General features: G+C 49.3%; 3 protein-coding genes across 3 annotated transcripts; 1 reads left to right on the top strand and 2 right to left on the bottom strand.

The window, feature by feature from the left end:
- On the bottom strand, positions 1–5729 carry ube2v2 (ubiquitin-conjugating enzyme E2 variant 2). Its single transcript, XM_056597298.1, has 4 exons — positions 5551–5729; positions 2319–2467; positions 1297–1419; positions 1–895 (listed from the first exon to the last, which is right to left on the bottom strand). Exons 1-4 carry the CDS (start codon positions 5564–5566, stop codon positions 752–754), a joined length of 432 nt encoding a protein of 143 aa, XP_056453273.1. The 5' UTR covers positions 5567–5729; the 3' UTR covers positions 1–751.
- An 83-nt stretch (positions 5730–5812) lies between these two features.
- Positions 5813–15920, bottom strand: mcm4 (minichromosome maintenance complex component 4). The gene is made up of 17 exons (XM_056597297.1): positions 15818–15920; positions 15486–15560; positions 15151–15303; positions 14714–14877; positions 13622–13723; positions 13142–13237; positions 12539–12634; positions 12191–12329; positions 11217–11437; positions 10974–11094; positions 10192–10451; positions 9401–9766; positions 8696–8823; positions 8062–8269; positions 7287–7515; positions 6556–6689; positions 5813–6304 (listed from the first exon to the last, which is right to left on the bottom strand). Exons 2-17 carry the CDS (start codon positions 15544–15546, stop codon positions 6209–6211), a joined length of 2574 nt encoding a protein of 857 aa, XP_056453272.1. The 5' UTR covers positions 15547–15560; positions 15818–15920; the 3' UTR covers positions 5813–6208.
- A 1705-nt stretch (positions 15921–17625) lies between these two features.
- Positions 17626–19261, top strand: cebpd (CCAAT enhancer binding protein delta). The gene has a single exon (XM_056596461.1). The coding sequence runs from the start codon at positions 17929–17931 to the stop codon at positions 18919–18921; it is 993 nt and encodes a 330-aa protein (XP_056452436.1). The 5' UTR covers positions 17626–17928; the 3' UTR covers positions 18922–19261.
- The last annotated feature ends 2284 nt before the right edge of the window (positions 19262–21545 follow it).

Here is a 21545-nt window from a genome sequence, read left to right as displayed (position 1 = left end):
TCCAAGCGATTTTTAATTTTCAGAAAAAATCCCAAGTTCATTCACCTGCCATTTTCACTAAATGCAAGGGTTTCAGAATAGACGTTACATGTCAAAGAGCTGCTGAACATAAACAGATGGGCGGCGCGTCCCGGTACAGGGAGACGCGCATGTCAACACAGGCGCATAACGTCAATCTCCCGCACGGCGGCGACACGTGGAGACCGAGAAGCCAGGGCTCGAAGTCGCTGTGGCGGCGTGGCGAACCACAGCGAGGAACATCTGAACGTTGAAACTCAAAAAATAGTCTTTCCCCGTTTTATTAGTGACATAATAACATGCCATCGCTCACATGGTCTCGCAACTTGCTTTAGTCGTTTGAACAACAGAAAAGTGGGGACTCACTGCCTCGCTAATCCCGACATGCCCCCCCCCCCCCCCCCCCCCCCCCCCCCTCACCAAAGCCAACGCATACTGGAAGATCTCAAACATTTTAACCAAATGGACAAAATAACAAAAAGTATAACTTTACACCACTCAGGGTGCCTACCGGTACACTTGCAACTTCAACCACTATAACTACCTAGTGCTTAACTGCAGGACACTTTAATTCAGAATGAGCAAAATAATAATAATAATAATAAAAATAAAAATACCAATCTTGCTGTTGCAGACATTACTGTCGGAAGTGCCAAGTGAGCGTCTCAGTGATTTACACAATGTTTCTAAGAGAGTAAGGTTTAAGACAGAGGGTAAAAACAATCCGGTGGAGCTAGTTGTACGTCTGGCCTTCGGGCGGCTGTGGAAGCTTCGTGTTTTCTCTGGACGTCATGAGGCGCCGTAGCTCTTCGAGAACCGCCTTAATGCTATAAGTATTTTTCCAGTTTGCTAACATTGGTATGCTACGAGAATCCACCTGTGGCAAAAACAAACACACAAAGATTTGTTATATCGGTTATTCTAGTGGGAAGTTCCCTCAATAACATAACAGTTGCACGTACCTTAAAAATACTACACAGCATTTTGTAGCATCTTATCCTAGCTGTCTTGTTGTATACAGGGAATGGGTTAACCTAGCGATTGTTAGGGCTTGGCAGTTGGCACTTGGTTCTATGCACATCCTTTCTGTACCGACAGATATATTGTTGTTTCTCTTTTGATTTGTCAAATGTACTTATTGTAGGGCGCTTTGGATAAAAACCTCTGCAACATGCCCTCAATGTAAAACACCATTTTATTTTATAACTCGCAATACTTCAAAGTGTAGAAGACTTTCCTAGAAAAACAAGAACAACCCTAGCATAATAATCTACTCACCATGCCGTTGGAGTTTATCCCATTCATACTAATTTTTGTTACAAATCGTACGATCGGGGCCATCTCGGGGTACCTCTGTCCACACTCCACCTTCAGACTGTATATCCTGTTCTCGTAATACGTCTGCAAAGCAAAGAGGAACCTGTTACAAAGGTTGTTTCGCTCAAGGCATTATGAACTTCAAAAAAAGGTTAAGAACAAACAAAATCTGTCACAGGTCAGCGAGCAAATGTGCTCAAAAAGGACATGAAATACTTTTAGCTTAAAACGGTTGTGTTTGGACCAAATCCCTCGGACAGGGCTACTTTGATTTAGTATGAGAAAGAACAGCACCATACAGATTTCAATTTATTATACTAAAACAGGAATCATTAGAGGCAAAACTTAATTTAAACCATGTTCAAACATGATCTTTAGGGTCCCATATTATACCACCAGGTGTGAGTGTGATTAGCCATTACAAGCCGTTTAGTAAATTGGCCTCTCCTGTTTTAGTGACCTCCGAAGTACGCGTGTCCACCTAGATGTGTGCTTGATTGATCAGTCTGCGAGCCTACCCAGTGGACTGTAGCAAACGTTGCGCATCTATCCGTCATACATGTAGGTGGACACAGGGCCGTTGCTACAATTCCTGGGCCCCTAGACAAGATTTACTGATGGGCCCCCCTGCGCTGCATTGTTGACGGGGGGAGGGGGTGGGGGGGGGGTGGAAGGAGCAATTGTTGACGGGGGGGGGGGGGGCGCTATGGTAGTACTATGGGCTGGTAGTAAAATATTTTTTTTTTTTTTTTTTTTGTGGGCCCCCCCTGGGCTGTGGGCCCCTAGAATCGTCATCACCTTTCACCCCTTATCGACGGCCCTGGGTGGACAAGCCCCGACGTGATATCAGAAGAGGCCGATTTTCAAAACGGCTAGTCACGGCTAGACCCGCTCACACCTGGTGGTACAATATGGGACCCTTAAGCGCCGCGTGTTTGGGAAGTCGACCCACGGGGGTGGGGGGGGGGGGCAACGAGGCTTACTCTGGCCGGTCCGATGATCATCCCCGTCCACCGCGTGAGGGTCATGTCCTCGTCGTCCTCCAGTCCCCAGCTCACGGTGCCGTCCCCCACCCCCTTCTGTCCTTCCTCTAGCTCATCCAGTAGGCGGAAATTGCGTGGAACTTTGACTCCTGTGGGCAGAGGCAGCGTACGTTAACACTCGCGCTGCATGGCGCGCGTCGAAGGAAAAAGTTAGGCGGAACGGCTCATTTGAACCCCGACAACCAAAACACTGGTGAACATTGTTGTTACGGATGCACCAATACCAGCGGCTTTACCCCATAACACTAAAGGCCCAGTTATGGATCCATGTCGACGTCAACACAGGGGGGGTTTACGGACCCGTTACGTCCTTGCGGACCCTCCTTGCGTCCACCGCAAGGGCCTGACATGCGCCCCCAAACAATTCTAACCTTCCGTCGAGGCGGCGCAGCAGCAATGGCTGTGATTGGTTCGCTCACTAAAACCTGACGCCGAACCAAATGAGGTTCACGACTGCGTTGAAGCGTGTGACAATTAGGTTGCGTCGACATGGGACCATAACTGAACCGTATGTACTCCCGACGTTATACAATCGAAGACTACGTTTACATTTAAGAGCATTTAGCAGGCGCCAAAGCGAGTGACAACGGTTCACACACATACACACATTCACATAGCGACAGCGGAGTCAACCATGAAGGCTTTCTTTGAACAAGATCCGGTTTATCATCACAACTTCATAATGGCTCGTACATAATGTGAAGACCCTCGACCGCATTTCAATGTACACTCTGTCTGGTGTTGAGGGGTAAAGGCCCCGACACACCAAACCAGCGCAAGAGAACTGTCCGCGACGAGGGCATACTGTTGCCTAGAGTCGCCCACTAACACATTCATTCTGGGTCTGGGTGAGGGGAAATACGTCTCAAGTAACCCCAACCACTACCTTCAAACACTAACCACCACTGGTATCCCTGCGCCCAAACATTATTGTAACCAGCGCTTGTGAAACAAACAGGTTGACTTTTGCTGATGCATATTCAGGAAACGAACCGTTGCTCATTTTCACAGCTTCTAAAAAATGCGTTCCACAGTCTCAGGGAAACTTTAACCCAGTAAATGGCCCAGCGTATAGGGTGCTTTTGGCACCACCTTTCAGAATGACACATGCACCTTTCCTGCTATTATATAGGCCAGTGTCGACGCGTGGATTTAAAAAAAAAAACGCAAAGGAACTGAATCGACACATGTTGGAACCCATCAAGCTACGAACGCCTCAAGCTTGTACGCTCTAGGAACAACAAGTCTAACTTGGCAGCTCCTCTCTTAACATTGAGTGATACCCGAAGGCATGAGACACAGGCCAACTCCCATGTCAAAAAGTGATACTACAGGTTTGATGAGGTAGAGGCAGGAAAAACAGTGCCACTGATTTTGTTTGAATAGAAGGGATTAGGAGCCAATCCCAGGCCTACTCTTTGCTTCTATAGATCACTGTAGAAGATCCTGTAGCTGACGATCCCTCCTACCGACTCAGAGAAAGAAAACAGGAAAGTCTGGCTTTCATGCTTGGCCTCCACAGGGCCACTTACAATAACAGATGTAAGTTATGTAGCACTCTGTGGCCATTGACAAGCACAGGTGTGGGTAAAAGGTAATTCAACCAAAACCTTAATGAGTCAGTTGAACCATGTCCTTTTTTGCCCATGAGCCAAATATAAGCAAGTCTAAAAGATTAATTTCTATATTTAAGTTACATGTATACATGTATTGAGTAAATAGATAGACATAGTTCTTGCAATTATTTCTTTGTAAACAGAAAATCCCTTAAAGGAAACACATCTCAGTTTGACCAGCATTTAACTGAGATGGACGATAAGTGAAAGCGTAGCCAATGGGTGATGCCTTGTTAGTTTGTTCCTTGATAGTCACGTTTTCAGTAGGTTATCACAGCAGACAGTTTTCGGTACCAGTATATATAGTTATGCTGCTGCAACGAACGGACCTAGCATCTCAATCTACATTGAGATGTAGATTCATTTCATTTCATTTCATTTCGCGCATGCCTAGCAGCGCGAAATTAAATCGCGCGCAAGGCAGCATGGGTATACCCAGGCTATGCAAGAACGTCCATTGTCGAATGAAAGTGGGTTCTGATCTCAAGTGTGTCCTGGCCGATTCCGGTTCAAGCAATAGAATTTTGCAATATTTCCGTAATTTTAGTGAACAGCAACCAAAAAATATACAATAGTCATTCATGCTTTCAGAGTCTGAACCGACGCTTCCTGGTGACGCGACGCGCGGTTCCGTGTATTTCGCGGGAAACCAATAACGCACCAGTAACACACCGACGTGTGCATGCATGGTGCCCAACAACATGGTCCACCAACACCCAGAGCCATCAGAGCGTCCATCGTCCCACACCTGGCGCAACGCCGTCAGACGTCACGGAAGACCATCAAACACCGTTTTGATCTCACATTCAGTCCTCGGTGCAACAGCGCCATAAATAAATCAACACATCCGCATCACGCATTGCTTTCAATACTGGATGTACGTCCCATTGAGTTATATAGTCGTAGGGGGAACTGGGCACTGCTGAGATGTGGTGGCATTGTTGTGGCCACCGGCGCCGCACCTGTGCGCAAATCGTATGCACACAATGCGCATCCACCGCCCAGGTGCCGCGATGGCGTTACCCATAGCCGTTTGTAGCGCACACACACCCGCGCGGTAATCGGTAAAGCCGCAGAAGCCCGTTACAAATAGCACTACCGCACAGATATCGGTAACACCACAAAAGCGCGTTACTAATAGCACTACCGCACGGCTATCGGTCACGCCACCACGGCACCGCCCCGGTGCCGCGCTGGCTTTACAGCTAGCCGTGCGTTAGTGTGTGCAGCACGCTGAAGATGCGACCACAGCGTTTGGTTCTGCATGCGTTTGGCTTCCCAGCGTGTGGTCCTCCTCATAGCCAGTCGGGACTCAACCTCCCGGGCTAGCTTTAGCATGCACGCCAACCTCCTCCTCCTCCTCCTCCTCACAACGACGGACGGTTCCGTGATGGATCGCGCCTCGCACTAAAGCGGCCGCTTAGGCGACATAACCCCCGCCTCGGTCCACCGATGAATCTAATAAAATCGGCCCCTTTCCCCTGTGCGCTTGCGTGTCGTCGCTGCAAATGTACACATGATTTTAGTCCCATGAAACAAGCCCAAAACATACAAACCTAAGGAGGCCGCCATCTTCTCCAGTCAAATCCAGAAGCAGAGCTGTGACGTCACGTGTTGAAACAGCAGCATCATCACAGTCGCCGGTGCCAATTTATTATTGGGGAGGAACTGTAACCGATTCAGCTGTCAGCAGAACACTAGACGATGAGAGGACGGGGTTAATTTTCTGCTCTGTAAGGAAACAATGCATCTAGTTGCATTGCTTGGAAATAAAGACATTAATCCAAAGTCATTGATTAGAACACGTAAATACTTAAGTTTTTGATATTATTTATTTTTAATCGTTGACATACATTTTTTTTTGGACACTTTATAAAAAAGGGAAAAACTGTTAACCATTCCAATCTGGGTCCAATCTCCATTCTAAACCAAATTGTGCCAAGCAATAAACAATTAAACATTAACAGTCAGACAACTTCAAGGGAAATAAACACTATTTGTCTTAATATTTCATTTTATGACATTCTCTTTTTATAGCCACCACAATATCACCCCTTTGAACCAGCAACCTCCTCAAATCCACAACAAACCAGCAAAAAAAAGACAGAAGTATACAACTTGTAACACATTTACTACTATAATACATATTTTTACACTAGCATCTTCTCAGACACAAGACTGATGTCTTCTGTTCCATCCTTCACAATAAGAGCGTTAGGTCGCCAGTCTGATGGTCTTCCCAGAGATGGTAAGGTAATCCTCATCACACAGAGCTTTGAGGGCCTCCTCAAACTGATCCTTTGTGATTGCCTGAAAATATACAAAGAGGATCAAAATTAACGTCTGAATATGAAATAAATGCCAAAAGTACAAGGAACAGTTTGTCAAGGGGGAAGAAGTCAATGAATTTTACATATTTTGTAGTTAAAACCAATGTTCCAACAGAATCTTATTATACAGACAAAAAAAATCAAGTAAAATGTATTCTTTATAAACAAAAGTATATCCATCTTCAAAACTATAAAGACCAAAAAGTATAAAAGTATAAATCATTTAATTACAGTTTCCGACTGTCCCCTGAGGTCGTCGAACAGCTGCTGGAACTTCATGACGGGGGTCTTGGTTCTGGACTGGAGCATCTTCTTCAGGGCCGCCGTGATCTCTTCCTTCCTCTTGCGGGCCGTGGCGCTCATTCCTGGAACAAGGAAACAAAACCCGCAGTTTCAGTCTCTGCTGCAAATCCTTTGTGTATTCGTAAGCCGCTTTGGATAAAAGCGTCTGCTGAATGCATACGTGAATTTAAAAGTGCGTCACCGTGTTTAAAATGAACAGTAAGCGGTCTCCGGTTTCCGTTGATTATCAACTGCAATGCTAACACTCAGTTTACCCCACAGAAAAGACAAGAGGAACCCATCGAGATGGAGCCAGCGCAATCGGTTTGGTCAACGTTCATCAAAAGACACCGATAGCTTTTATATTTGCCTGATTTTGCCTTCACCCAGGCTAACGCTAAAAGCCGGGGTTTAGACCCAATATAAACTGTATGCGTGCTCATAATTGTGTTTTAATATAATAAAACCCCCCGCCACCGTCTCAGCTCAACATCATACCACACACACACACACACACACACACACACACACACACACACACACACACACACACACACACACACACACACACACACACACACACACACACACACACACACACACACACACACACACACACACACACACAAAATGTTGTGCGTTGGCATAAATACTCCTCTTCTTGTCATCATAACACACACCTGTGGTGAGGATAGATATGTCCACAAAACCGGTCCTGGGGTCGGTGGCCGACTGCTTCAGGGCCTCGCGGTGGAGCCTCTTGGCCTCCTCCACGTCGATGGTCTCCACCTTGTCGCTGAAGCGCACCTTGGCGTGGGCCTCGGCCAGGCGGATCAGGGACTCCAGCTGCCGGGGGTAGGCCGACACCATGCCCCGCCCACTTCCCACCTTCCTCATCTCCACGTAGGCCTGAGGGGGGCACACGGACACAGAGGGTCATTCGATGATGAAGGGACACTCTCTCTCTCTTTCTCACCCCCTTAAAAGCAAAATGGGTCTCTACTGAGGAGAACTACACTGGGGTGCGTTCCAATTCCAGCTGGGGCTGAATCCATTCATTTTAACGGACGGCCTTTATACAGCGCTTTTCTAACCAGTGGCCACTGAAAGCGTTTTACAATACTGCCTCCCATTCACCCGTTCATGCACACATTCACACACCGACGGCGGAGTCAACCACGCAAGGCGACAGCCAGCTCGTCGGGAGCGGTCAGAGTGAGGCGTCTCTCGCTCAGGGACACCTCGGCACTCGGCTAGGAGGAGCCGGAGATCAAACCAACAACCTACCGGTCACCAGCCAACCCGCTCTACCTCCTGAAGCGTCATTGACAAGACTTGTCAATCATGTTACACTAATGAATGTCATTTATAAGTGACACACTGTGTGCATTAAACACAACGACACACACACACACACACACACACAACCGCACACACACACACACACACACACACCTCGATGAGGGCCTGGCCGGCCTCCTCGCTCAGCTTGGGCTGGATGTAGGAGCGGGCGTAGGCGATGAAGTCCTTGAGCACGGCCATGTCCAGGTTCTCCTCCTCCAGCTGCTCCTCGCTCTGGTAGTACAGCGACACCAGGTGGTGGGCCAGCTTACGGTCGTACGCCTCGTCCTGGGGGTCCAGCATGAGGAAGATGAGGTCGAACCTGCAGAAAGACGACAACCCGACAGCAGACGAGTTCAGCACAAATTGAGGGCGGGGAGTGAGGGTGCGTTGTTGGGTGGATGGGTGTTGACGGGGGGGAGTGAGGGGGTGAGGGTGTGTTGTTGGGTGTTGAGGGGGGAGTGAGGGTGCGTTGTTGGGTGTTGAGGGGGGGAGTGAGGGTGCGTTGTTGGGTGTTGAGGGGGGAGTGAGGGTGTGTGGATGGGTGTTGAGGTTGAGGGGGGTGCGAGTGAGAGGGGGGGGGGGGAGAACCTGGAAACATCCAACACGTAAACGAGTGTTTTGTTTGACAGGGCTTGGGCGTGGGAGGGGGAGCCAGGTTCCGGGAAAGGGAAAGAGAAAATATGTATTTGAGGACGGAGGATGATGATGACGACGGGCGCTGTAACCATGGCAACAGGAGGCTGACCTGGACAGCAGAGTGTGGGGCAGCTGGATGTTCTCGATGGTGGTCTTCTTGGGGTTCCACTGAGACTCCACGGGATTGGCCGCTGCCAGGATGGAGGTGCGAGCGTTCAGCTGGCAGATGATTCCCGCCTGCAGTCACAGAAAATACATGAATTAAAAAAACAATTGTTAAGAGTAAAAAAATAAATAAAAAATGCGAGAGAATGAACCCGTCGGATAAAAACATTTGGCGCTTTGCTGACATTTAAGCAGAAACTCTAACCCTAACTTAAATCAGAGACCCCGTTATCATTCTGGGGTGTGCTGTTCAGTTGTTTACACTAATCAGTTTCTAATTGCCAACGCTTCAATGCTGGTCATTTACATTTAGGGCATTTAGCAGTGGCTTTTATCCAAAGCGACTTTTATCAATTATTAAGTTCACCCATTCCCGGTATACAACAATGATAGCTAGGATAAGACTATACAATGCTAAGCACTATTTTTAAGTGCCAGGATGTACAATAAACGTGTACGTCAAGTGCCAGGACGTCCAAACGCCGATCCTCTTCGCAGTATAGAACCGCCGTCCTCTCAAGGCAAACCTCCCACAGATCTCGACGCCGTCTTCCCTCGACCCCAGGGTGTGAAAACACAACCCCCCTCCCCCCGCTCCCCCCACACCCTCGAACCCCAACATCAACAACAACACATCAGCGCTCGTCACCTTGGCGATGGAGAGGGTCTGCTGCTCCATGACCTCGTGCAGCACCGAGCGCGTGCTGTCGCTCATCTTGTCGAACTCGTCGATGCAGCAGATGCCGTTGTCGCTGAGCACCAGCGCGCCCGTCTGCAGCACCGTCTGCCGCGTCTCGGGGTCCTTCATGATGTAGGCCGTGAGGCCCACCGCGCTCGAGCCCTTGCCCGAGGTGTACTGGCCGCGCGGCACCAGGTTGAACACGTACTGCAGCAGCTGGGACTTGCTGGTGCCGGGGTCGCCGCACAGCAGGATGTTGACCTCCGCCCGGAAGTTGCCCCGCCCCGTCTGGCTGAAGTCCTTGCGGGTGCCGCCGAACAACTGCAGCAGGATGCCCTGGTGGAGCGGAGGAGATGCGTTGTATTTTTTTTCCTTGTTAGACAGCCGATATACCGACAGAATGACTCAATAATATTTAGGTCTAAAATGTGATGTTTACATTTAGCACACGCTTTTATCCGAAGCGACTTACAATAAGTACATTTGTCAGAAGAAAGAGAAACAACACTATATCGCTGTCGGTACAGTAAGGATGTTCATAGAACCAAGTGCAGCCGAACCAACCGTACAGAAAGAGAGCAAAGGATAATGCTCGGTGTTACTATCTTTAAGTGCCAGGAAGACAACATACAAGTGTGTAGGAGGGAAGCTCAACACATCAACCCAACGACACACACACACACACACACACATCAACCCTACGTCACACACACACGCACACACACACACATCAACCCTACGTCACACACGCACACACACACCTTCTTGATGTCCTCGTGCTCGTAGATGCTGGGGGCCAGCGCAGAGGAGAGCCTGTCGTAGACGTCGGGCTTGGCGGCCAGCTCACGCAGCGTCTGCACTCGGGCCTCCGTGAACAGCCGCTGCTCGTTCTCGTCGTCCTGCCCGTGCAGGCGCTTCTCGTCCGTCTTGCGGAAGTGGATGACGTCGATGTGCGTCTTGTACACCGACTTGACGTTGCTCTGCCGGGGGTTGACACGCATCGGCACGGCGCGGTAGATGCCTTGGGGGGGAGAGGAGAGTTGGAGTTGAGGTAATGGGAGGATGGAGGGGGAGAGAGAGGAGGGGTGAGGATGGAGGGGGAGAGAGAGGAGGGGTGAAGGTGTTATGGGAGGATGGAGGGAGCTCTGTCGTTGTCGTGACGTTTGACCGATGGATGATTGGAAATGTAGACTTCTAAAAGGGGGTCTGTTTTACACAAAAACAAGCTCACTTTACCTCGTCTCATCGATTAAATTTCATACAACACACACACAATAAAGCCAAATACCTTAATACAAACTATCTTTGAAGGTTTAATCCTTTTTATTGTAGAGTGGGATAGACAGGTAGGTATGGGAGAGAGAGAGAGGGGAGAGAATGCGGCAAAGGACCACGGAGTAGGAATCTCACCCTGGTTACTGCGGTAAGGACTATCCCTTAATGGTTAGCGCTCTACCCGGGGAAACACCGGGGCGCCCCAATACAAACTACTTCAACACATAAACAGTACCCATGAGGAAGCTGTGTGGCTCCTCCCCCTTACCGGTGATGTTGATGCGGTCTCCGGGCTGCACCTTGTCCACCAGGTCGTTGTGGGCGTACACCACCGTGGTGTGGGGGGTCTGGCCGGCAGGCATGTCCTCCGGCGACTCCTGGATCTTAACCTGGAGCGTTTCAAAATAAAAGCGCAAATTAAAAAAAAACGGGGCACAACCCAGTTCAAGAAGACCAACCCAGCGGGGTATAACAGCCACGGAGACGTCAATGCATGCGGCGGCGGCCTCACCATCTGCTTGTCGGAGAACATGGAGCGGTTGTGGATGAGCGCCAGGCTGTGGGTGGTGTTGCAGTTGCGGCACACGGCGGGCTCGGCGATGCGCCCGCGGTCCACCTCCACGCGCGCGCTGAAGGCGCACACCGCGCACTGGAAGAAGGCCTCCTGCATCTCGGGGATGAGCTGTGAGGTGCGGATCACCATGCCGCTGATGGTGATCAGCTGGTCGATGTCTGCGGGGGCGGGGGGGGGAGAGACAGACGGGTACACAGAGGCGTTAGATGGAGGGGTTCTCACACACGGGGGGTGTGACCCGACCCGTGATGGCGTTCGACGTTATCTAACGTGACGTGTGGGAGGGGGAGATCCGAACGATTTGAACGGGGTAAATTTGCGTTGACCCGGTTTCAACGCAAACGGGTCGTCGAGCCGTGCTTCGTTGTGGAGGCGTGTGTTTTTGTGGAGGTGCGTTTGTGTGTGTGTTTTGTGGAGGTGTGTATTTTGTTGTGGAGGTATGCGTTTGTGTTTTTTTTAAGGTGGTGTGTTATGCTTTGAAGGTTTGTTTTGTTGTGGAGGTGTGCGTTTGTGTTTGGTTGTGGCGATGTCTGCATGTCCGTGGGTGCGTGTGTCCGTGTCCGCGCGTCTGTGTGTCCGTGGGTGTGTGTTTGTCCGTGGGGGGTGTGTGTCCGTCCATGGGTGTGTGTGTGTGTCCCTGGGTGCATGTGTCCGTGGGTGTGTGTGTGTGTCCGTGGGTGTGTGTGTGTGTGTCCGTGGGTGTGTGTGTGTGTCCGTGGGTGTGTGTGTGTGTCCGTGGGTGTGTGTGTGTGTCCGTGGGTGTGTGTGTGTGTCCGTGGGTGTGTGTGTGTGTCCGTGGGTGTGTGTGTGTGTCCGTGGGTGTGTGTGTGTGTGTCCGTGGGTGTGTGTGTGTGTCCGTGGGTGTGTGTGTGTGTCCGAGGGTGTTTGTGTCCGAGGGTGTGTTTCCTCACCCTCTGGGTTGAGGCTCCTCATGTTCCGGGTCTTCAGGGCGTTGTACGGCCGCACCTGGATCTGGTGCTCCAGGATGGAGTCGGGGAACCGCTCGAAGAACAGCTCGTTCACCGCCATGTCGAAGGTGGGGATCACCTCCTGGGGACGGGGACGGCACGCCATCAGAACTAAACCACTCACGTGCGTGTGTGCGTGTGTATCTGCGTGTCTGTTCAATTCCCCCGTTTGATTGTCAAACCATTCTCTTTCAGTCATTTATATCTCAAGGAGAGCGTTACAAAAGATGGACTGCATAAATAATCCCGTAGCGGTGCGATCGCCGCGTTGAATGTGTTTGCAGACGTCACCTGCGGGTAGCAGACGAGCTGTCTGTAGAGCTCCGCGTCGAACGAGGACACGTGGCCACAGTTAATGTTCAGCACTGGATCCCCCACGATGCTGATCTGGAACACAAGCACAGGTTGGCTGAACGAGGTCGACACTCAGTTACTAATCGGGCACTTAATGTTGACACTTATTGTATGTCGTACATCCTTGCACTTAAAAATAGTACTTAGCATTGTAGAGCATCTTATCCTAGCTATCTTTGTTTAACGATTGGTAGTGCTTGGCACTTGGTTCTATGAACATCCTGACTGAGCCGAAAAAAAGCCGATAATGTTTGTCTTTGTTCTGAAAAGGTACTTATGGTAATTTGCTGGCCTTAATGTAAAATGTACTAAGGTTATAAACCTTAAACAAAATGTATTAGTATATTCCGACTTTTTTCAATGTTTTTGTTCCTACTCTGGACAAGTTACTCTACTTGTGACATACATTTTCCATTATTCACGGCCTTGCACAGACTACATGTCCAAGGGAAAGGCCACTCAAACGTCTCTGACAAACAGACCCATTCATGGCGTGCTTGACCTCTCTATTGGGGAAAGAGTGAGTAAACCGTGTGGTACCTCCTCCAGCTTCTGCATGTACAGCGGCTCGTTGAGATCCAGGCAGGAGTTCTCATCCTCCTTGGAGCTGGGGTCGATGAACCTCTGCAAGAACCTCTGTGGGTCGGGGGGAGGCGAAGACAAGACTTGAGGAACCCGGTTCATTTGTTTCGTTGTGGAGGCGCGCGTGCGTTTGGTTTTAGGAGATTCATGCGTGTGTGTTTTGGTGCAGTGGCGTGTATGTGCGTGTTTTGTTGTGGAGGTGTGCGTGTGTGGTTATGGAGGCGAGTGCGCTTTGTTGCGGATTTGTGTGTTTCGTCGTGGAGGCGTGTGTGTGTGTGCGCGCCTTGTTGTGGAGGTGTTTGTGATTTGTTGTGGATGTTCGTGTGCGTTTCGTAGTGGAGGCTTGTGTGCGTGTTTTGTTGTGGAGGCGCGTTCATGTGTGATTTGTTGTGGAGCTTTGTGTGCTTTGTTGTGGAGGCCGGACGGGCTCCATCGTACCTGGAACTTCTCCTTGCAGGTGGCCACGTTGACGTCCGTCCCCCAGATGACCAGCCTCTGTCCGGCGGGCTGCTCAGCGGCAGCGGCCCCGTCGGCAGTGGGCTGCGGAGGAGAAAAAACAAGGACGTCATGCCAGTGTTTCTCCAGCACTGACCCTGCAAAAAAAAAAATCACGTTTCTGTCCACCCAAGCGGAGGTCGGATAAACTATAAACAAACAAAACGTGGTCATGTTTAGGTCAACTGAAATGTCTTAGCCGTGTCGTGTTAATTATTACATGGGGGTGCAGATCAGAGCCCCGTTTCTCAAAAGCATCGTTAGCCTAAGTGGTTCGTGAAGTTCGTCGTACGAGCATCCTACAGTTTTCACACCGTTTCCCAAAATCACTCGTAGCTAACGAGGGCTCCCGGGGTACTCGTAGGATGCTAAGAGCATCGTTTCTATGGCCTCAGTGGAGTCGCCAGGGGACATTCTGTGGTATTGGATGTGTTTTATTAAAACACATCAAATACCACTGAATGTCCAGCTGGCCCAATTTCGCAATGCCCCAAAAACAGTGGTTACCGGCGATATATTACTCACAGACTACTGTTTGAATTAAACAGCAAAGGCCGAGAAATTTTTGGAAGTCAACAACAACATAATTTATTGCAGCAATTTTAAATTCCAAAAATACATGCTCAGCCGAAATGTACCGATCAAACGCCACGTCACAAGGCATATAATAAAATCAAATTATTCCATTGCTCTTGTGTGGGAGGTCGCTTTCGAGCTGCCCTTGCTGCCTCCCGCTGATTTTAATTCAACCATCGGGGTTAAAATGTCCTCATATTGATCAATGACAGAAGACATCTGTACATTGAGTACAGGTGTCAAACGTACTTGGGCACAGTACAGATGGCCTAGTGCGAGTGCTCCCTGAGAAAGGACACGCCGACATTATTAATATGCATAAAACCATAATACTATAAAAGGGATGAGACTAAATGTGCTAGGGTTCCACCAGTTTAAAGATTACCACCAGTAGAAAAGGTTAGTAGTCTTAAATCCTGCATTTTGTTTACAACACCATCTTTGTCCGAGTACACTCACCGGCTCAGACTGGAGGTCCACCTGTTTGGACTTGCGGACTGAACCCAGATCGGGGCGCTGTCGGGCTGGGGTGCCACGGGCCCCACTGCGGGGCGTCCCGTCAACCCTGGAGCTGGGGGTCCCGTACATCAGAGGGGAGCTCATGTCCACCTCACTAGGGAGGACTGCGGGGGGGGGGGGGCGGGGAGGTACACATGTCATTACAAGGTGTAAAGACGTTGAAACACACCGCCCACAACAATGATAATAGAGCATCGGTAGCATAAACATCGAGTAATCTTGTTTCACTTGTATTCAACATTAAGAGAAGATGTGTTGTTTGTGCTTGCAAACGGTAGTAATTTATCTCTCCTCACTTTTATTACACAATGATGCAGATGGGCTTCATGGTCTGGGACGTGAGGATGGTTTCAAGCGATCTTGCCGGATGAATTTACCTGAGCGACGGGGGCTGGAGAAGAGAGAGGTGTCCTGGAGGGGGTCGGGCATGTCAGTTGGTGGGGAGGTGGGCATCAGAGGCAGGTCCCCGTTAGAAGAAGGCTGTCCTCGGCGCCGCTGGGCCGGGGGAGACGTGGCACCTTCACTGGCAGCTAGGATTACAAAACGAGTAACTACTTTAGAATAGTGTAATTTAGAAGTTAACCGATTATGAATTAGGGATCCAAGGCTGATATTGAATTGATCGCTAATCCGATGCTGTTGCAGCGATGGCGGATGTAAAATCTGACGGCCTACTGATGGGACGGCTTTCATGAAGGCTGGGTTGACTTACGGGTGGATGGGTTGGAGGGCCTTCCACGTTTACCACCCGGGGTTGACATCGGGGAAGACATCGCAATCAGGTGATCTAAAACGTAATCGGCGTTCAATTAATGATTATTGGCATTCATAAGACAGTAACGTCAGCTCAAATGGTATTGAGACGCTGGCATGCGGTCGCCAACAATAGAGATACTCGTAACATAAAACTTAACAAGACTTTGGTCGACAACAAGTAAAAAGTGAGTATCTTAGTCGAGTGGGATCTTTGGTTTTCATGTTATAAGTAATGAATATAGGATATTTTACTGTATTCAAACAGATTTTAATAAACTTGGCTCTTACCTTGTGTTGTGTGCGGCTTCCTTGCAAACAAACTGGCGCGAAACTGCGAGTGACGTAATTTTCGCGGGTAACTTTGCACCAATCGTAGGTCAGAACGTCCTGAACGTCTTCCGTCTTCCTAAGAAGGTGACACTTTTAATACTACCCGTCTCAGCGTCCTCCTTACATCATACGATACCATCAAAGTATATACCTTGTCATTAGTTACTATTATTTAAATATAGTATTAACTTCTAATGAAGATATGACCCTGCAAAAAAAGTGTTAAGCAGGGAATAAAATGAACCGACCCCTACCCAACTTAGTTTCGTCCATCCGAGCAGACCCTCAGTAGTGACTCTTATTGAACACACGGTGGCGTCTCTCTCCCTTCTGGGACCGCCAGTGTAAACCAGCGCTGGATGCTGCTGTTTATTATGGAGCAGAGTTGATGTAAGGTCAGACCGATGGATCACAACGCTCATGATGCTCGATCCTTATGCCTATATCTCTATATTTATATCTATACATCTATAGATGTATAAGAAAACACGACCGTCGCTCTCTCTCTCTGTTTCTATAAAATATAAATATATATATGTTATATGTCATATATACAGTATGCATATATGGTCGTGTTTCCTTTTTTTCCATAATGTATATATCTATATCGAGAGAGAGAGAGAGAGAGAGAGAGAGAGAGAGAGAGAGAGAGAGAGAGAGAGAGAGAGAGAGAGAGAGAGAGAGAGAGAGAGAGAGAGAGAGAGAGAGAGAGAGAGAGAGAGAGAGAGAGAGAGACAGAGAGAGAGTTCACATTGCTTGCAGTCCACTCTTCATCTCACCTCCACCCCTCGTATGTCACCGCTGCCTCTGCAGCTCTCCATTGAACTCCCGCAGAAAAAATGCGTGAAACATCCGGAAGTTATTTGTAGACCCATCCGTCAAACTGACGCGTCTTTGATACGGCTGCACCGTTTGGTTTATATGCCTGATATTAGTCACAATATACTTTTAAGACTACTTTTACAATGTCTTTTCAATTCCTCGAACCCACACTCTCTGTTGCTGTCTGGCTGTGTCTGGTGTCATGCAAATGACACCAGACATGTCCTCGTTGAACGTAAGGAGATATTAGGGAATATTAGGAGCTGACTGCGGACACTAAACTGTCTCCTTCTCATTGCGATGCATACTGGAGCACAGCTGTCTTTTCTTCAAGTGAAGCATCAACACATTCTTAAAGTACACGATTCCACACATTGTCCGGCTACTAAGACAGTCGTTATTGCCCCGACAACCCCCCTGAACGAGTATTACAACTACTACAATCTGCTTCCTATTTTTAACTTATTTTTTTTAACTTTTATTTGTATTTATCTTATCTACTTAATCTTGTGTTGTTGCTGCTACCAAGCCTAATGTTACTCTTGTATACTTAAAAAAAACTTGTCATAAAAGTAACTCTGATTCTGATTCTGATTCGCTTGCAAAGTGGATTAATTGTTATACGAGCTGAAACATTTACTGTTCAGTTATTACCGAGTTATTACGTTAAGAAGTGCATACAATAGCAGAGATTCGATTCGCCCCGGGACAAACGACATAGCTCACATCATTAATCCCCCTTTAATTATGCTTGGCTATATAAACAACACACATCCCCTGCTTATTCTTTAATAGGTCCATGGCTTATTCACACACTCGTAGTAAAGGCGGGCGCGGCGGGGAAACGCCCATCTCTCCATATATAGCTCAGTAGTGGGCGGTGCTTGACACCACGTGACTCCACCCAGACGTTACTGGCTGCTGAAGGGGCGGTACGCCTCGCCTTGTGTGACGTAGGCGAGGCGCATATACAAAACACTGGGCGAAATACAGGCGCTCCAGATCCGAGAAAGCAAACTTTTTTAAAGGATAGCTAATCCTGAGAAGCAAAGCGCACCACCATAGCGATACAAGTGCGCAACCTATCGAGAACCTCCAAAGAAGATAGTCACCACCTGCAGATCACCACTGTGAACACTGCGAGTGTCAGGGCTCAACTCAACTTCTGTGGCAACTTTTCTCCAGATACCAACCGGACCCCTTTGGCTTGAGACCCCCCACGTGTGCTGAACACACACCCGACCTCCATGTGTGACATATACCGCGCGGACTCCCAGTGCGTCTCACCACCATGCACCATGAGTTGGACGATGGAACCAGCTAACTTCTACGAGAACAACAAGCAGCAGCAGCAGGGGGGAGGCGTTCTCCAGGGGCTCTGCAAGCCGGGCAGATGCGACGTTCCCGGGGACGAGGTGGGGACAACCACCATGGCCGAGCTCAGCACGGCTCCCCCCACCGCTATGTACGATGACGAGAGCGCCATCGACTTCAGCCAGTACATCGAGTCCATGACAGCGGTGCCCAACTTGGAGCTGTGCAACGATGAACTGTTCCTAGACCTCTTTAATACTGTGAAGCAAGAGAAAGCAGAGTTCTACAACATGACAAACTCTGTGACGACGTCAAACAACCACCACAACAACAACAGCAGCAGCCACCACGCCATACAGCAGCAGCAGCAACAGCAGCAGCTCTCCACGACGCACACGACTCCGTACGCGCTCGGCTGTCACAGGGATTACGAGAGGAAGCAGCACCCCGATGGATTTGACAAGGGGGTGTTCAGCGCACCCATCAAGCAGGAGTCGGACTGGAGCGACAGCGACGTGTCCTCCTCGCTGCCGTCCCAGATCGAGACGTGTGCCCAGACCTCGGTCAGCCTGCCCATGGGACAGCCGACGCCCCCGACCACCCCGGAGCCCCACTCGGCTGTCAGCTCCGCCAGCTCCTCCCCTCGGAAGATGGGTCGGGAGAAGGGGAAGAAGTCCGTGGACCGCTATAGCCATGAGTACCGTCAGCGAAGGGAGAGGAATAACATTGCCGTGCGTAAAAGTAGGGATAAGGCGAAGCTGCGCAACATGGAGATGCAGGATAAGATGATTGACCTGGGCGCTGAGAACGATCGGCTACACAAGACCATTGACCAGCTCACCCGAGAGCTGACCGGTCTGAGAGACTTCTTCAAGCAGCTACCTAATCCCTCCTTCCCGGCGTCCACGACCGCAGACAATCGGTGACATACCCGTGTCACACGTTTTGAAAAAGACATTTGAAAGCCATACCTCAACACAGACATTTTGTTTACCATCTGTAACAGATGCATTTTAAGCTTACCATAATGGCACTGGAAATATTTGACATTGCTGCCATATTCTTTTTGTGGGAAAAAAATGTCTTTTTTTGTTTTTCAATATTAAATTATTTTACCACTGCATTTACATGTTATACCTGATACGGTACATGTTTTATAATTCTCAACTTTGTATTAAGAGCCAGAGCATGATCTTTTATATAGTTTGTATATTAAACATTTGTCTATGGAATCTATAATAAAATTTATTACGAAAAAGAAAAAGCAAACTCTAAAGTGTCTGTTTGGTCTTTAGGACCTTGGGGAGACGGGGAGGTTCAAGGTGTGAACCTTCTGGGTTGGGGGCGGGGAAAGGAGCTTTCCTTCGTAAAGAAACCAAAAAGAAACTCGACCCATTCTTAAATCGGCTTTATTTACACAGTATGCAACAAAACAAAACAAAAAAAAAACGCATCTACCTCTCTACAAAGAGGTAGATGCTAAACGTTCTGGGGACTTATGAGAGAGAGAGAGAGAGAGAGAGAGAGAGAGAGAGAGAGAGAGAGAGAGAGAGAGAGAGAGAGAGAGAGAGAGAGAGAGAGAGAGAGAGAGAGAGAGAGAGAGAGAGAGAGAGAGAGAGAGAGAGAGAGAGAGAGAGAGAGAGAGAGAGAGAAGGAGGAGGTTTGACAGCACGTTCCTGAATCCCCCCTGCACACCACGTGGGTCCTACTGACAGGGCAGGGCTCTCCTGCCGCTCTCCCCTTGGGTTGTCAAGTCCCGCTCCACATTCTCCCTTATCATTACCACACAAACAAGACCTTGTGTCTCTCCAAACCTCCACCACCACCGCCCCCTCTTTCACTGCTGCACCACAACGATGTGGGGGGCTTCCAGGGAGGCCTTCGAAGGGGGCCGAGGTAGGGGGGTTGTGTGTGTGTGTGTGTGGGGGGGGGGGGACGGGGACTTGAACCAAGGCCTAGAGCGCAGATCCTTGGAGCCAGCTGAGGGCCAGAGGATTCATTTCACTAGTTCCTCTGACGCGCCCCCACCCCCCCCCCCCCCCCCCCCCCCCCCCCTCAGAGGCTAATCTCTTCCGCGGCAATGCAGAGAGTTGGGGTCCTGCTGATGACGCGGACGACAACGGGGATGGGGCCCAGTGCCTTCCCCAGGACGTGTTCCACCTCGTAACCTGGGAACTGAAACAGATGGCCTGTCAACCAGGGGGGGAGGGAAGGGAGGGTGGGAGGGTGGGAGGGTGGGAGGGAGGGTGGGAGGGAGGGAGGGTGGGAGGGTGGGAGGGAGTTCAGGCTGAGAGCCTGAGCTCCATTCAACGCTCATACAGTTACAAGTGGGGAGCAATCATACGTGTTATGGTGTAACTTCCTTTTAAGCGACTAAACTAAAAAGTTGTAGGTTATTTGTTGCTCCACCGATATAGCTGTTGACCCGCTGAAGGTGTAAAAGTAGTTCAACATCAGCGCGGCCATATCTCCTCACTCTCTCCACTGTCACACACACACACCGTCATCTGGATGCAATTCAGGTCACGGACGACGATAACTTGGCAGGTCATAAACAAACACAATATCTCCGTAAAGGGTTAGCGCGAGTCAGGTCTTTCTAGGTCTCTGTATCGACAGGCTGCCTTTATCAGAGTCTGGCATCACCTGATCAGACGCCCAGGATGACATATTTACAGAGGATTGGTGCACAGAACTCAGTCCCAGGCACAGGCAGGCACAGGCTCTGATATAACAACCCACCTCGCTGGCTTGGAGGGCTGCCGGGGGGAGGATGGACTGAATTGTGTTCTGGTGCAGCTGTTGGTGGGAAGGGAGAGGAGGAGGAGAGGATCATGGTCAGTGATGTGCTTTGAGGAGGTGATTCGTCTTTTCGGTGTGTCCATCATAAAGTATCGAAGACACACAATCAGAGTATAATCTTTACTCCAAGGAATTGAAAGTCTTCTGAAATAGTCTGTAGCTCTTTCGCCTGTACCGAATTTTGCATGTTGCAAAGGATTCTGGGACTCGTCAAAAACGGAAAGCTGTGGTTTTGTTTTTCAGTGTTCACACCTTTGTGTGTTATGTTCAGCATAATCAAAATTAGATTTAGATCTACCATTATTTCCCACGTTGAAAAATGTCCTTGCGCTTCTCACCCTGTGGTGAAGACGAGTACGACCAACCCACTAATACGCCTTCATTTAACAACACAGTTATAACTTAGGCAATAAGTTAAACCACAGAAAACATCCCCTCTTTGAACATGCGTGTTCGCTTGCATGCACATGTGGGTGTGCGACTGTGTGTGCTTGCATGTGTGTGTGTGTGTGTGTGTGTGTGTGTGTGTGTGTGTGTGTGCGCGCTCGGTAGCGTATCGCATGTGTGCGCCTGCGACTTTTCGGGGAATTTCCTAAAGTGAATTCTAAGACTCACCTTAACTTTGACGATCCCATCGCTCACGGCCGAGGCGAGCGTCACCTCGAGCTGCAGCCTCAGCTTGGGCTGCTGCACCTCGCAGTCACATGCCCGGCAGCGGAAAGCCGGTCTGCAAGAGAGACAGCCCAAA

Source organism: Gadus chalcogrammus, chromosome 8 (assembly GCF_026213295.1).
Source record: "Gadus chalcogrammus isolate NIFS_2021 chromosome 8, NIFS_Gcha_1.0, whole genome shotgun sequence".
NCBI lineage: Eukaryota > Metazoa > Chordata > Actinopteri > Gadiformes > Gadidae > Gadus > Gadus chalcogrammus.
Note: the sequence above shows the minus strand (reverse complement) of the source record. Positions and strands in the feature narration are given on the sequence as shown.